The sequence below is a fragment of the Dryobates pubescens genome, chromosome 10 (assembly GCF_014839835.1).
Source record: "Dryobates pubescens isolate bDryPub1 chromosome 10, bDryPub1.pri, whole genome shotgun sequence".
Lineage (NCBI taxonomy): Eukaryota > Metazoa > Chordata > Aves > Piciformes > Picidae > Dryobates > Dryobates pubescens.
In genome coordinates this window covers 34,071,994-34,089,010 of record NC_071621.1, presented here as the reverse complement: position 1 = coordinate 34,089,010, position 17,017 = coordinate 34,071,994, and the positions used below count along the sequence as shown (strand labels likewise).

At 43.1% G+C, this 17,017-nt stretch overlaps 1 protein-coding gene across 1 annotated transcript in view; it reads right to left on the bottom strand.

The window, feature by feature from the left end:
- SLC36A4 (solute carrier family 36 member 4) overlaps positions 1-17,017 on the bottom strand; it is a 96,512-nt gene that overhangs the window by 37,191 nt on the left and 42,304 nt on the right. Inside the window, exon 9 of the mRNA XM_054164582.1 lies at positions 3,590-3,759. Coding sequence (XP_054020557.1) covers positions 3,590-3,759 — 170 coding nt within the window. The remainder of the gene's footprint in view (positions 1-3,589; positions 3,760-17,017) is intronic.

Below are 17,017 nucleotides of genomic sequence, written 5' to 3'. Positions count from 1 at the left end.
CCCTTTTAAAGGATTTTGTATCATATGGCATTTGAGAATTCATTAATGGCTAAGCAAGCAAACCCTCACATCTTAATCAGATCCAGATTCTTTAATTCCTATGTGAATTCAGATAGTCAACAACGTTTAAGGGCCTATTAACTTAGAACCTGTTCAGTGCCTTTTTTGTTTCTTCAAGGTTTACACAAGTCCTAACAGTTGTTAACTAAAAAAGCAGGTAAAGCAAGCATCATTTTTTCCCCTCTTATACTATTTTTGGTGGACAATGGTGGCTTTTTTCTAAACCTGTACATCAGATCATTTCTTTAACAGAGAAGCTGCAATAATGGGCAAAGCAATCCAACACAAGTGTGATCATGTGTGGGAAAACAAAATACAAGGAAGCCTGTTTATATTTCTCAATGAAGATTAAAACTCATCATTTTAACACTCTATATTATCAGGTAAGGTTTGATGGAACACCAAATGCAGTAAAATTAAAACAACTTTAAACTCTAAGACACCAACCAAGTACATTAATGGAATGGAATGGAATGGAATGGAATGGAATGGAATGGAATGGAATGGAATGGAATGGAATAGAATAGAATAGAATAGAATAGAATAGAATAGAATAGAATAGACCAGACCAGACCAGACCAGACCAGACCAGACCAGTTTGGAAGAGACCTTCAAGATCATCCTATCAACCAATCCAACCCACCTAATCAACTAAACCATGGCACCAAGCACCCCATCAAATCTCCTGAACACCTCCAATGATGGTGACTCCACCACCTCCCTGGGCAGCCCATTCCAATGGCCAGTCACTCTCTCTGTATAGAATTTCTTCCTAACATCCAGCCTAAACCTCCCCTGGTGCAGCCTGAGACTGTGTCCTCTTGTTCTGGTGCAGGCTGCCTGGCAGAAGAGACCAACCTCCACCTGGCTACAGCCTCCCTTCAGGTAGTTGTAGAGAGCAATGAGGTCTCCCCTGAGCCTCCTCTTCTCCAGGCTAAGCAACCCCAGCTCCCTCAGCCTCTCCTCACAGGGCTGTGCTCCAAACCCCTCCCCAGCTTTGTTGCCCTTCTCTGGACACCTTCCAGCAACTCAACATCTTTCCTAAACTGAGTGGCCTATGCTGACCAATGGTTTGTGCTCCAAAACACATTCTAAACTAGAACTGCAACAAATCCCTTCTCCAAAAGCTCTCATTCAGAAGAATAGTTTTAAATAGAACTTTAGGGCTTACCTGCTCTAGGGCCTGTTCATGCCTTCTGCTCAATTTATGTGCAAGAATATCAAATAAAACTCAGAAATCAGCAGAATTTTTATTTCATGTATAAAGAAAGGTTTACTTTTAAGACAGGGGTCATCAGCTCAAATTAAACACTTAATTTAAGTCTCACTCCTTAGCTATATTCCATGGTCTTTCACATGACCACTTGCTTATAAAAACTCATCCACTCCTTGTGTTTCTGTGGCTCAGTCTGGCCACTTACTGGCTTTTTAGGTGAGGACCAAATAAGAAAATATTGCCATGTGGTTTGCTGGAATTTTGTTTTGCTAGCACAGTTAATGGCACACATTTGCTCATCAGGGCTGTACCAGGTAGAGCCACAGCACTGCACAGCAATACCATTGTACATCACAGCCTATGGGCATACCACTGAGTTGCTTTTCCTTCTAATTTTCTTTGGTGCTCTGGGGTACTATCCAGGGTAAGATGAAAACAGATGACTTTGTTATCTCTTTATGTAGCCTGAGCACCTCTGAGGTTATTAAACTTCTAGTGCCAATTCTCCACCTTACAGAATGCTAATTTCCATCTCTTTTATTAGCTCTTTCTTTGCATTGGGTCTGTGAAGCCACCAGGATAAATATCACCTTACTATCACATCTGCACTGTATCCAAGAGCTATTTGGAAACTCTGATTTGAAGAGACCTTTCAGATAGCAGGGCTGCAGAATAAAGTGAATATTACAGCAGAATAAAGTCTATCCTGTCGTGTGCATGAGCACAATAAAAACAACAGAGCAAGGAACCTTACTATCTTCCACGTTCCTTCTCCTTCTCTTTTAAGACCACATCTCTTAAGGTATAAATAAACCCAGTTCTACCACCTGAAACAACCTTCAACAATGAGCAGTATTATAGCACATTATCAACAGAAGTATTTTCCCTTTCAGATGCATGATGTGGATACAGTAAGCATTTGAAGACTTCTGGTTTTTATAATGAACATGTTATGTCCAATGGAAGGGAACAATTAAACATCCATCACAAACATTATGCACCAAGACCAGATCCACAATGTCATATAGAAAAAAGGCCACAAAATGGGAAATAGAATACTGCCCAAATCTCAGTTTTTACAATAGAATCATAGAATCAACAAGGTTGGAAAAGACCTCAGAGATCATCAAGTCCAAACTATCATCCAACAGCCCATGACTACCTAGACCATAGCTTCAAGTGCCACATCCAATCCCCTCTTGAACACCTCCAGTGATGGTGACTCCACCACCTCCCTGGGCAGCACATTCCAATGGCCAATCACTCTTTCTGGGAAGAACGTTCCCCTCAACTCCAGCCTAAACTTCCCCTGGCACAGCTTGAGCCTGTGTCCTCTTGTTCTGGTGCTGGTTGACTGGGGGAAGAGATCAACCCCCACCTGGCTACAACCTCTCTGCAGGTTGTATTTGTAGAGTACAATAAGGTCTCCCCTGAGCCTCCTCTTCTCCAGGCTAAACAACCCCAGCTCCCTCAGCCTCAAGTTTAGGCTTGAGGTGAGGAGAAAATTCTTACCAGAAGTAGTAATTTGCCATTGGAATGTGCTGCCCAGGGGGTTGGTGGAGTCACCATCCCTGGAGGTATTCAAGAAGGGATTGGAGGTGGCACTTGAAGCCATGGTTTAGTAGTCATGAGGTGTTGGGTGCTAGGTTGGACTTGATAATCTCTGAGGTCTTTTCCAACCTTATTGATTCTATGATTCTATGCTTATGAATTATCCATGGACTTGCATCTGAACGACAAACTTACTCTGTTTTTTTTGCCTTCTATTCCACTTGTTTACCTGTGATTCTACTGTAAAGGGCCTCTATTATTATGAGGATATCCAAGTCAAAACTAGCTGGTTTCAGAACTGCAGTAGAACTGTGTGCAAACTGCATATTCTCCCCTTCAATATAGAATGTAATGGAATGGAATGGAATGGAATGGAATGGAATGGAATGGAATGGAATGGAATGGAATGGAATGGAATGGAATGGAATGGAATAAACCAGGTTGGAAGAGACCTTCAAGATCATCTGTCCAACCTACCATCCAACACCACCTAATCAACTAAACCAACTACACTGGTCACTAGCTCCAGCTGGAGATGGAATACTTTATCATGGATTTCTGTTTCCCTATGCAATTCCTTTTAATATGCAAGAAACTGCAGGCTAGGATCACAGCTCAGCTAGAGAAGGCACAGAGGTACTATATGCAGCCCAAGTTTAAAAGAGTTTGAGCACCTATCAACCCTGACCACACCGACACAGGGAACAACCTTTGCAGCACTTTTGCCTTCTAGACTACTGGTTTTAAGTCACATGCACTTACCATTTGTCTTGTGGCAAGTTCAAAGTTATGCTGCCTTTGATTTCATCCCCAAAGCGCAGGTACCCTAGAGTAGCTAAGGAGATGTACAAGGTCATGACTATCCCCATGCCAACGTTCAGTGCCTGTGAGAAACGGGTGCTGTCCTTCATCCTGTTTTCCAGCGGGAGCACCTTGAAATGGAAGGAGAATCAATCACCCTTTATGCCCTCACATATTTTTCTCTCTCCCCCTCCCCCTTTCGAAGCCAATTGCCAAAATGTAAGTGAGTTTATTAATAAGATTGCTCTACAATGATGGTCTATAACCTGAAATATCCCAGTGTTTTATGCACCAAGCAGAAATGGCCAATTACTGACCAGCTCCCATCTCGAGGGGAAAACTGCATCATTGAGGAAACATAAAGCAGTATTTACAGGTTAAAAAAACTGACAAGAGAAACTTACCATGCCCAGAGGAAAATTACATAAACAATATGAGTAACACAAATGTTTTTGTAACAGAATTGTTGAGAAGCCAAGGGTAATTCTATTTTTATTAGGTGGGTTTGCCCTATCAGTCTCCATCACAGAAAAATGTACCAGACACAAGCTCATGCTCAGCTGCCAGCCCCAGCTCTCCCCAAGTAGAGGGAAGCTTGAGTTCATGAGCACAAGAACACATAAAACACATAGAATCATGGAATCAATAAGGTTGGAAAAGACCTCAGAGATCATCAAGTCCGACCTGCCACCCAACACCTCAGGACTAACTAAACCATGTCTTCAAGTGCCACATCCAATCCTCTTTTGAACACCTCTGGGGATGGTGACCCCACCACCTCCCTGGGCAGCACATTCCAATGGCCAATTACTCTCTCTGGGAAGATCTTTCTCCTCACCTCGAGCCTAAACTTCCCCTGGTGCAGCTTGAGACTGTGTCCTCTTGTTCTGGTGCCGGTTGCCTGGGAGAAGAGACCAACCCCCACCTGGCTGCAACCTCCCTTCAGGTAGTTGTAGACAGCAATATGTTCTCCCCTGAGCCTCCTCTTCTGCAGGCTAAACAACCCCAGCTCCCTCAGCCTCTCCTCATAGGGCTTGGGCTCGAAACCTCTCCCCAGCCTCGTTGCCCTTCTCTGGACACGTTCAAGTGTCTCAATATCCTTCTTAGATTGAGGGGCCCAGAACTGGACACAGTACTCAAGATGTGGCCTAAGCAGTGCTGAGTACACTCTTTCTCATTTTGCTGACAGAAGTAGGGACAGGCACTAAGCACCACTTTTCCTAAATGCAGTGTAGGTGCTTTAAGCCTGTACTATTGTCAGGTGAGTCTTCTGGGCTTGCCATAAATTCAATATGAAGATAAAGGCACCACAACCACTACTGCATGCAGTTTGCTGGAGAGACTGCCTTCTACCAATACATAGAATAGAATACATAGAATACATAAAATAAACCAGGTTGGAAGAGACCTTCAAGATCATCGCGTCCAACCCATCAACCAATCCAACACCACCCAAACAACTAACCCACAGCACCAAGCACCCCATCAAGTCTTCTCCTGAAAACCTCCAGTGATGGCGACTCCACCACCTCCCCAGGCAGCCCATTCCAATGGGCAATCACTCTTTCTGTATAGAACTTTTTCCTAACATCCAGCCTGAACCTCCCCTGGCACAGCCTGAGACTGTGTCCTCTTGTTCTGGTACTGGCCACCTGGGAGAACAGACCAACATCTGCCTGTCTACAACCTCCCTTCGGGTAGTTGTAGAGAGTAATAAGGTCACCCCTGAGTCTCCTCTTCTCCAGGCTAAAATATACTGTATAGCCTACAGAATGTTTGCACTTAAGTTTTCAGCCACCAACACAAACCTGCCAGGCAAAGCAGGAAATCCAGTTAACAAGCTCCCATGCTGCTCTTCCCACCTTGAATTTCACCAGCATTACAAGTTCTGCTATGTCTTATGACACAAGCTGGAAGTAAGTGGATGGTCCTAGACAAGCATACTTTCCTCATGTCTTTCAGAAGCACTACACACTTACCTCAAGGCACTCAATATCAGACATGATTCAAAATTGAAACAACTTTGTATGCCCACATAGAAGTAAAATGTCTAATCTTCTGTAATGAAGACTGGTAATGATAGAGCTAATCAAGTTAGTCAATGGAATAAGGAATGCAGTTCAGCTCCTCTCTCAGTACACATGTAGGTTATATTTGATTATGCCACTGTAATTAAACAAGCTTGTCATCTCTGGGTAACACTTATGCCCAGTCTTATAGGGATAAAACAGTTTCAGGGCAACAGTAGCCCTGTAAGGGCTACTGTCCACCATACAAAATAGCCTTTTTAATGACTGAATATTTACTGTTTTCAATTTAACCAATGTAAGTTATGAAAAAAGCAGATTTCATCCATTAATTAACAAACCAATTGGTATATCTGAATTGCTGCCCTATTATTTTCTATAGGACAATCATTCCTTTCCCCTTGCTCAAGCACTGACAGTCACTTCCTGACCTACTGTGGAGTATCACCACTGCCAATCCATCATGTTGTTCTATTTCTTCCATACTACTAATCCCAAAGAAGACATTTTACACTTGGGAACAAAGAGATCTCCAAATCTCTCATTTGGAGGCATTTCCAAATTTTCATTGATTTAATTAAATTGAAATAATTAAAATTCCTTATACATCTCAACTGAGGATCTTTATATAATTCAGAGCCTCCAATGCTGACATTTTTCCTCCAGAAAGCAATCTGAGCTTGGAATGCAACTTCACCTGCTGGAGACAAGGAAGGGTTTCAAAGATAAATGTTTTAATGGCACATTTGAGCATCAGAAAAAAGACACAAAAGGTGACATTTGGCTAGAAGCATTTCTTTACTGCCACACAAGCAAAATACCTTCATTCCTCTAAATGAATTAAGCAGTGTGTCCATACAATGCCAATCAAGTCATCCTTATATATTTCACAGTCAAAAATTGCCAGGTGGGGACAGAGAGCACTTTTGATCCTTTTGTCCTCAGCTGCAGTTAAGATTGTTTTAGCATTCCTCCTCATTAGGAGTTCTGAAGTATGCAAATTACAGACAATTTTTATCCTTGCCTGAGTTTCCCACTCTTGACTTCCTATAACCAGACAGCATTTGGGCCTAGACCACTAATAAAAGCACTCATTCAGCATGTCCCCATTAATTCTCTGGTGACTAGAAAGGGAAGATATTTACTGCGTAAGTTGTGCAATGCTCTACAGCTTCTGGGATTCTTAACCAGCACAAATGGTTACAGCAAGATCTAATTCCAAACTACATTATCTCTGCAGAGATTTAATGGCAACTGCTTGCCCAGATAGCCATCTTACAGATATCAGTGGTCTCTTAATACGTTCATTGGCCCAGAGATTTGATTTCCTGAGGCTCCGGCATTGATTTTGGACCTTCCCGGCAGAAGGAGGCCAGTGAACTCAGATACACATGCCAGGCATGAAAACAACATCTTGGCAGGAAAGGGATCCTAGAAACTGCCCACCCCTCTGAAACTGCAAAAGCAATCTGTAGGGGACCACTAATGGGGAAAATCTTCCTGTGGTTTCACAGTCAGAGGGAGCTCAAGTCAAAGACTACAGGGCTGCTCATTATGATGCCTTCATTCAGACAAAAGAAACCACCCTGCAGGCTATTCATAAAAATCCAGAGAAGAAAGAAACTTCTCATTTTTTGGATGCACCTTCAATTGAAACAGCAAGGTGTTACATTATGTGTGACAAACATTGGCTACAGCCATTCCGAAAGACAGAGGTTACAAGAAAATATGTGTAGAGAAACTGCACCTGGACACCATGTTCAGTTTTGGTGACCCAGGAGAAGATGTTTAGAGGACACAGCCTCAAGCTGCACCAGGGGAGGTTTAGGCTGGATGTTAGGAAGAAATTCTTCATAGAAAGAGAGATTGGCCATTGGAATGTGCTGCCCAGGGAGGTGGTGGAGTCACCATCATTGGAGGTGTTTAGGAAGAGACTGGATGGGGTGCTTGGTGCCGTGGGTTAGTTGATCAGATGGTGTTGGGTGATAGGCTGGACTCGATGATCTCAAAGGTCTCTTCCAACCTGGTTAATTCAATTCGACTCAATTCTATTCTATAGACAGTGATGTGAGGGGGAAGTTGAGCTGGGAGTGGTCAAGGTGGCTAGCAGGTTGGAGCACATGATTAGCTGTAAGGTGAACAACTCATGCTGAAGGGAAGACTAGGGCAGGGAATCTCCTTGAAGCTTTCAGCTAATCAGAGGAAAAGAGGGCTTGTAGATTCCTAGAATCAGTAAGGTTGGAAAAGACCTCAGAGATCATCAAGTCCAACCTGTCACCCAGCACACCTCATGACTAACTAAACCATGGCTTCAATGCAGAGAAGACAGAGTCAAATTCTCAGAGGTGCTCTGTCAAGGAATGAGAAATAACAGTGACTAGATGTAGTAAGGAGCATTTTCAATTGGATATAAGGAAAAATAATTATATAAAGAGAATAGCTAATTGCTGGCACAGGCTACCAAGGGAGTGCAGACCCCCATTCTCAAATACATTCATAGCTCAGCTGGATAGGGTCTGATGAAACAAAGCCAGCTGAAGGTAAACTTATATTATGAGAAGCAGTTTAGACTTGACCACCTCCAGAGGGCTTTTCCAACTTAGTTTTTCTGTGGATCTATGGATGAACATTGTTATTGCCAACATTATTCATAGGTCATATGTAGAAAAACTTGAAAAAGTGATTATTATGAGAAATTCAATCTAGACATCAATATGTGAATTGAAGAAATGTGAAATCAATAGAATAAAGAGCAAGTCCTGTTTACAGGCAACCTATAAACTATTGTTCTGTTCTATTCCTAGCAGCTCTATTTTATTTTCCAGTTATTCATCTTACTGCATCTTAACACAGGCAGAAAAGATTATCATACAATTAGCTACCTGAAACAGAGTTCAGAAAGGAAAACAAAGGACCTGAGGGAGCTGTGATTGTTTAGCCTGGAGAAGAGGAGGCTCAGGGGAGACATTATTGCTGTCTACAACTACCTGAAGGGAGGTTGTAGCCAGGTGGAGGTTGGTCTCTTTTCCCAGGCAGCCAGCACCAGCACAAGAGGAAACAGTCTCAAGCTGTACCAGGGGAAGTTTAGGCTTGAGGTGAGGAGAAAGCTCTTCACTGAGAGAGTTTTTAGCCACTGGAATGAGCTGCCCAGGGAGGTGGTGGAGTCGCCATCCCTGGAGGTGTTCAAGAGGGGAATGGACATGGCACTTGGTGCCATGTTTTAGTGATGAGGTCTGTGGCGATGGGCTGATGATCTTTGAGGTCTCTTCCAACCTTGGTGATTCTGTGATTCTGTGGCCAGTTCTGTGTTCAATGTGCTTGATTCCAGAGGGATCATTCAAGTTATTCATTTTTTTAATATTTCTACCTGCAGTGCAATTATTTTATTATGTTTTTTTGCAGTTAAACCCCGGTCTGCATCATAGAATCACAGAATCAATAAGGTTGGAAAAGACCTCAAAGATCAAGTCCAACCTACCACCCAACTGAAGCTACACATTTCTCCAAGAAAACAAAGACTCAATTAAAAGGAAAAAAAGCCATTCACAACCATTACAGGACAATTCCCAGAAGTACAGCAACTATTGCTTTTTAGCTATCTGTTAAATCAAGTCTTAGTCATTAAACTCAAGGAAGTCACTTTATGCACACTAATGAGTGGGTCAAAATAAAATCCTACATCATCTAAACACAACCTCGCTTTAACATTACAACTTTCACTTATCATTCATTTCAGGAAAAGATACACAAAAAAGAATATATAATAATGCTGTCATTAGCTAAAGGCACTTTAACATACTTAGGTTGTGAAATTCCATTTTAAAATGCTACCTTTTCCTGCTTCACCTTTAGAATAGAATAGAATGGAATGGAATGGAATGGACCTTCGAGATCATCGAGTCCAAGCTATCACCCAATACCATCTGATCAACTAAACCAAGGCACCAAGTGCCTCAACCAGTCTCTTCCAAAAACACCTCCAGGGATGGTGACTCCACCACCTCCCTGGGCAGCACATTCCAATGGCCAATCTCTCTTTCTGGGAAGAACTTCTTCCTAACATTGAGCCTAAACCTCCCCTGGCGCAGCTTAAGACTGTGTCCTCTTGTTCTGGTGCTGGTTGCCTGGGAGAAGAGACCAACCCCCACCTGGCTACAACCTCCCTTCAGGTAGTTGTAGACAGCAATAAGGTCTCCCCTGAGCCTCCTCTTCTCCAGGCTAAGCAGCCCCAGCTCCCTCAGCCTCTCCTCACAGGGCTGTGCTCCAGACCCCTCCCCAGCTTTGTTGCCTTTCTCCGGACACGTTCCAGCAACTCAACATCTTTCCTAAACTGAGTGGCCCAGAATTAGATCTGCCTCCAGTCTGAACAGATGAGCAGGATGCTAATGCAGCCTTCCTTGCATCACTCAGTCCAGGAGAGAGCATCAATTCCCAGCTTCAGCAGAGAGCCTTCCGAGGTTGAGGCACTCTCTCTGAGCAGTAGTAGGTGTTTTGAGGCAGTTGCTGTCACTGCAGGATATGCTTCTCTTGACAGTACTGATTCCCAAAGAAATTATGCAAAGAACTTGAGCCAGGTTTTATATAGTATCCACTTTCACCTGCTCCAGAAAAGCTGAAAAGTTCTGTATCTCCCAGGATTAATATGAAGCCAAGCAATTACACAATTACACATAATTACACAAACTCCCAATGCTGTCAAATTTCATCAGGATCCAAAGGATCCATGAAGTATTTATAAGAAGACAGAGCCTGGTGGCATCTATGACATTAGCCAGTGCTTGCTCTGACACAATGTCACTGTTGGGCAGCTGCTGGAAAGAATTTCACACTAAATGTCTTTGCAGTCCTTGTGTAGTCCTTGTTGCAATACCTTCAGAAAACTTAACATTTTAACTGAATGCAAGAGAGATAAGGCTCTTCTCACAAATACCCTTTAGTTTTGGATTTATTGCTCCCTTTCTGGAACACTGCAGCTCAACATCGTTCCTTGTCCTTTTTTTCTGGAACCAGAGATTAACCTCACTCTTCAGTTCTTTTACACTATCTTCTGAACAAGCTAACACCCTACCTAGGTCATTGAGTAGCTATGAGAGGAAACAAAAAACAAACCAAAAAATCCCCCCACACCTCTGGTTCTCTCTCTCTGTCCAATACTTGCATCATAGCATCTTCTTGCAAAAGAGATACTGCACCAATTCAGTACCTCGACACTATGTGTTTCTATGCTGGTTTATGCTTCTTCAAACAATCAATTCTACTATAGCAGGCAGTATCATTAATCTAGTGGGGAAAAAAGTCCTCCCACATTCTTCAGACCTATAATGACCCCCAGAGACCTGGGGGTGCTGGTAGGTAGTAGGCTGAATAGGAGCCAGCAGTGTGCCCAGGTGGCCAAGAAGGCCAATGGCATCCTGGCCTGCATCAGGAATAGTGTGGCCAGCAGGACAAGGGAAATTATTCTTCCCCTCAACTCAGCACAGGTTAGGCCACACCTTGAGTCCTGTGTCCAGCTCTCAATAGAGATGTTGAGGTACTGGAACATGTCAAGAGAAGGGCGATGAAAGTGGCCTGGAACACAAACCCTATGAGGAGAGGCTGAGGGAGCTGGGGTTGTTTAGCCTGGAGAAGAGGAGGCTCAGGGGAGACCTTATTGCTATCTACAACTACCTGAAGGGAGGTTGTAGCCAGGTGGGGGTTGGTCTCTTCTCCCAGGCAACCAGCACCAGAACAAGAGGACACAGTCTCAAGCTGTGCCAGGGGAAGCTTAGGCTGGATATGAGGAAGATCTTCACAGAGTGATTGGCCATTGGAATGTGCTGCCCAGGGAGGTGGTGGAGTCACCATCCCTGGAGATCTTCAAGAAAAGCCTGGATGAGGCACTTAGTGCCATGGTCTAGTTGATTGGATAGGGCTGGGTGATAGGTTGGAGTGGATGATCTTGGAGGGCTCTTCCAATCTGGTTGATTCTGTGATTTTATGATATACAACCATTGCACAATGTAGTGACAGGAACAGGATAGTCATGGATAGTCGAAGGATAGTGACATGATAATCAGGGAATGCTTTGGGCAATAGTCTTCTTTCCCAAGCAGGATCACCAGAAGCAGAATGCTGACAGCAAGGGAACAGTGAAATCCATGACATGAGTTTCAGAGTTCTGAACATGTTTTAATTTACTTTTCTTTAATGTGTCTTCTCCCTGCTTCTGATTTCCATGCTCTGCTTTCTTCATGCTCTTCCTCATCCAGCTCACACTAGACCCCTGTCATAGCATTAAACACCTATGAACATCAGGTATTTCAGACAAAACTAACCCTTTTCATAGTTTCTCATTTTTCTCTGTGCTCTTTTTCTATGCACCCTGCTTCACAAAGGTCCTCCTTACTGATTTTTGGAGACACTGACACATCACTACTATCCTCTTCCTACTTGATTCCTTTATCAACCTTTGGTTTCTTAATTTTCAAAACATGTATAATCCATCTCCCTTTCATCCACCAAATTAGCTCAAAAATACCCATAATTTTCTGGCAAAGAGTATAATCAAATCCTTGAAATACCCTGCCTAATCTATCATCCATTATGGAAAGTATCTTCCCTTTCATTTCAAGCTGCAGGAAGTAGGTACAAACATTCTCCAGTAATACTGCTGTCTCCTCAGTCCTGGCCTTGAATACCCTGCTGCACCCAGTCCTTCTACAGCTGAGCTGCAGGGGACTGGGTAATTCTAATCAGAAATCTGTTTTACACAATGGGACTCTAAAAAAAAAACTCCCAGAAGAGAATTCAGCCTCCAGATAATCAGATAAACTGATTTAATTGCCATAGCCACTAAAACTTATCTTGTAATGGGTAACAATCACAGACCTGTTTAATGCTTATGGTCATATTTCCCTTTTTTAGGGAAAGACCACCAAAATGGCAAGAATGAAGGAATCCTCCAAGACTTACACTTTCAGATTAAGTCTTTCATATAGAAAGGACAGCTATAGAGAGGTTTTGATTAGTTTAAGGTACAGACAACTCAAGAACTTTTGAAAACTGAAGAAAATATACTTATCAACAATCAATCCCCCCCAAAATCACAGTCCTTCTATAATCACATCTGCAACAAAATAAAACACTTTCATTCACAGCAAAAAAGCTGAGAAAGTGGAGTTCCAAGGCATTCAGTGTATGTAAACATGAATTCTATTAACTCATCCCCAAAGATACAAGATTGAATCCTTAGCAAAACCATTCAGCCTAAGCTTTCTCCATTTCCTCTTCTCTGAATGAATTCATCTGTCCACTGAAAGGTGGATTTACAAACCTAAAGTGTAGTGTGAAATGGTCTGCAGAAAAAGTAGTTTATGGGGTCAGAGTGGCTGGAGAGAGGCCATGAAGAGCAGGACAGGGGGTACTGGTCAATAGTAGGCTGAACATGAGCCAGCAGTGCGCCAGGTGGCCAAGAAGGCCAATGGCATCCTGGCCTATATCAGGAACAGTGTGGCCAGCAGGAGCAGGGAAGTCATTCTGCCCTGTGCTCAGCACTGGTTAGGCCACACCTTGAGTCCTGTGTCCAGTTCTGGGCCACTCAGTTTAGGAAAGATGTTGAGTTGCTGGAAGGTGTCCAGAGAAGGGCAACAAAGCTGGGGAGGGGTTTGGAGCACAGCCCTGTGAGGAGAGGCTGAGGGAGCTGGGGTTGCTTAGCCTGGAGAAGAGGAGGCTCAGAGGAGAACTTATTGCTGTCTACAACTGCTAGAAGGGAGGTTGTAGCCAGGTGGGGGTTGGTCTCTTCTCCCAGGCAACCAGCACCAGAAAAAGAGGACACAATTTCAAGCTGCACCAGGGGAGGTTTAGGCTGGATGTTAGGAAGAAATTCTTCATAGAAAGAGTGATTGGCCATTGGAATGTGCTGCCCAGGGAGGTGGTGGAGTCACCATCACTGGAGGTGTTCAGGAAGAGCCTGGATGAGGCACTTGGTGCCATGGTTTAGTTGATTAGATGGTGTTGGGTGATAGGTTGGACTCAATGATCTCAAAGGTCTTTTCCAACCTGGTTAATTGTATTGTATTGTATTGTATTGTATTGTATTGTATTGTATTGTATTGTATCCTATCCTATCCTATCCTATCCTATCCTATCCTATCCTATCCTATCCTATCCTATCCTATATATCTATTACATTGCTATGTTTTCCTTGCCTGTCCTTGTCTTTCACTGTACACAGTGTTTTTAGCAACCTTTTATTCCGTCACTTGTAGACATATTTTGTAAGCTTGCTCAAGAGAGACACAGACTATCACTGTTCTGCAACAAGCACAAAAACAATTTAATTTTCCTTAACAGATCCCTCAAGACCACAAATAAAAGGATGACTACTATTACCCAAGGAAAGATGCAAGCCAAATGGTGACTGTACATCAATTTTTATAGTAAAAGACCTATACAAAGCAAATAAATACAGAAGGCAAGTTCTCATTACAGAACACTTCTGAAATCTGCTGAGCAATTCTATCACTCCAAAACCCAGTCTCCTCAGTTTCCAGCAAAGCAGCTTCCTACCTGTTTCACCAGGAAAAGGAATTACTCATATCCACAAAAAAACCCAATTGCCCAATTCTGGTGGCCTTGATTTAACAATTCATGAAGGAACTCTTTAAATCCTGGTTAGCCTGCCATCCAAACCCAGCATTTCTCCATAGGTTCTACTCTTCTTTTAACTTTTTCATGATTTAAGAGCTTATTTATTTCTCCATTATGACATTTGTTTAATCTTAAGATAAGTTTATGTAATATCATGCCTCGTGTGACTTTGAGAATACAATATTAAATACTTCCCTACAATGGAAACTGAAAACTAAAAAGCAGCATCTTAGTTCTGTCACTGTTTTAAAATACCTGCCCTGTCAAAATCACTCAAGTGTTACATGGGTTCCTCAATTTAAGAAGGTCATTGAGACACCTGAACGTGTCCAGAGAAGGGCAACAAAGCTGGGGAGGGGTTTGGAGCACAAACCCTATGAGGAAAGGCTGAGGGAGCTGGGGTTGCTTGGCCTGGACAAGAGGAGGCTTAGGGGAGACCTTCTTGCTGTCTACAACTACCTGAAGGGAGGTTGTAGCCAGGTGGGGGTTGGTCTCTTCTGCCAGGCAACCACCAACAGAACAAGAGGACAGAGTCTCAAGCTGCACCAGGGGAGGTTTAGGCTGCAGGTGAGGAAGAAATTCTTCACAGAGAGATTGGCCATTGGAATGTGCTGCCCAGGGAGGTGGTGGAGTCACCATCACAGGAAGTGTCTAAAAGGAGACTGGATGAGGCACTTGGTGCCAAGGTTTAGTTGATTAGATGGTGTTGGGTGATAGGTTGGACTCAATGATCTCAAAGGTCTTTTCCAACCTGGTTAATTCTATTCTATTCTATTCTATTCTATTCTATTCTATTCTATTCTATTCTATTCTATTCTATTCTATTCTATTCTATTCTATTCTATTCTATTCTACCCTACCCTACCCTACCCTACCCTACCCTACCCTACCCTACCCTACCCTATCCTGCAAAGTTTTACAATTCTAAACACAGAAGCTTCTCTATCCTGGGGTAAAGAACATTTAAAACTACCAAGCACACTTCTGGATTAAGACAGTTGAATACCAAGAAGACCCAACAGAGAAATCCTAGCAATAGAAAGGGTCTTGCAGTTCACATCTTACCTTTTACCACAACCATCCTTCAAAGAAATAATCACTGTATTCTGAAAAAATCAATCCATCCAATATAGAAGGGAAGACACTGACCACTGGGTTTGCTTTTCTTAGAAGAACACAAAGTTTCACACACTTCCATTTGACAGGAGAGCACAGCACTTTTAGATCTAAGCCACTCACCCCTTTTCCTGTGAAGCACTCAAGTACAAACTGAAGAATTCCAGAGATGAGTTGACAAATACACAACTTACCACTTCCTGCTGAAATCTTCTTTGCAATGTCTTTGTCATTAGGACATTTTTTTTCTTTCCACCTCTCCCATCTACTTTAAGGGTTTTTTTCTGCTGCTTTTGAGAAATCAGTGCTTTTTAAGCCAGAATGTTTACTAGAGAGCTATTACTGATGCTTGCAGAGATGTTCAGCAGTGGATGATTCAGGCTTTTTTGAATTCACAGAATCATAGAATGGTCCAGGCTGGACCTCCAGAGGTCATCCAGTCCGACCTCCCCACAGTCAGCAGGGATATCCCCAACGAGACCACGCTGCCCAGGGCCTCACTGAGCCTCACCTTGAATATCTCCAGGGAAGGGACCTCAACCACCTCCCTGGGCAACTGTTTCAGTGTTCTACCACCCTCATAATAAAGAACTTCTTCCTGACACCCAACCTAAATCTGCTCTTCTCTACATTGAAGCCATTGCCTCTTGTCCTGTCACTGCAGGCCCTCATAAACAGTCTCTCTCCATCCTTCCTATAGACTCTCTTCAGGCACTAGAATTCATAGAATCAATAAGGTTGGAAGAGACCTCAAAGATCATCAAGTCCAACCTGTCACCACAGACCTCATGATTACTAACCCATGGCACCAAGTGCCACAGCCAGTCCCCTCTTGAACACCTTCAGGGATGGAGATTCCACCACCTCCCTGGGCAGCACATTCCAATGGCCAATTACTCTTTCTGGGAAGAACTTTGTCCTCACCTTGAGCCTAAATGATGACTGATTATCAGTAAGAAATTTCTGAGGAATGTACATAATATGCTTCTTGCTACATAGTCATTTCTAACAAATGCAATGAAACATCTCACAAATAAGAGATGTCTTTTCCCACTTGTGCACAGCATAAGGGATGCTAACAACTCTCTCAGTGAAGAACTTTCTCCTTCCCTCAAGCCTAACCTTCCCCTGGCACAGCTTGAGACTGTGTCCTCTTGTTCTGGTGCTGGTTGCCTGGGAGAAGAGACCAACCCCCACCTGGCTACAGCCTCCCTTCAGGTAGTTGTAGAGAGCAAGAAGGTCTCCGCTGAGCCTCCTCTTCTCCAGGCTAAGCAACCCCAGCTCCCTCAGCCTCTCCTCACAGGGCTTGTGCTTGATGATGTCATGTTACCTGTCTGGCAAATCCAGGCTGGCTTTAAAGACAAGAGAGGACTGTCACTGGGTTTCCTTATTTTTTTTTTAAAGGGTAACATGAATCTGGCAAAAGAATTTTTGACAATGAGGCTTTTATCTCAAAACCACAGGCCCAACAAGCTCATCCACATCACTTCCACAATCCCCCCAAAATGACATTTTACAATTATAATCCACTTAGTTTGGGGGGCTTTTTATATCTCCTGGAATTGGTTAGCTGCTGCCTAATGTGATTCCAAAGCCTGTCTGTTGGTACACAAATACC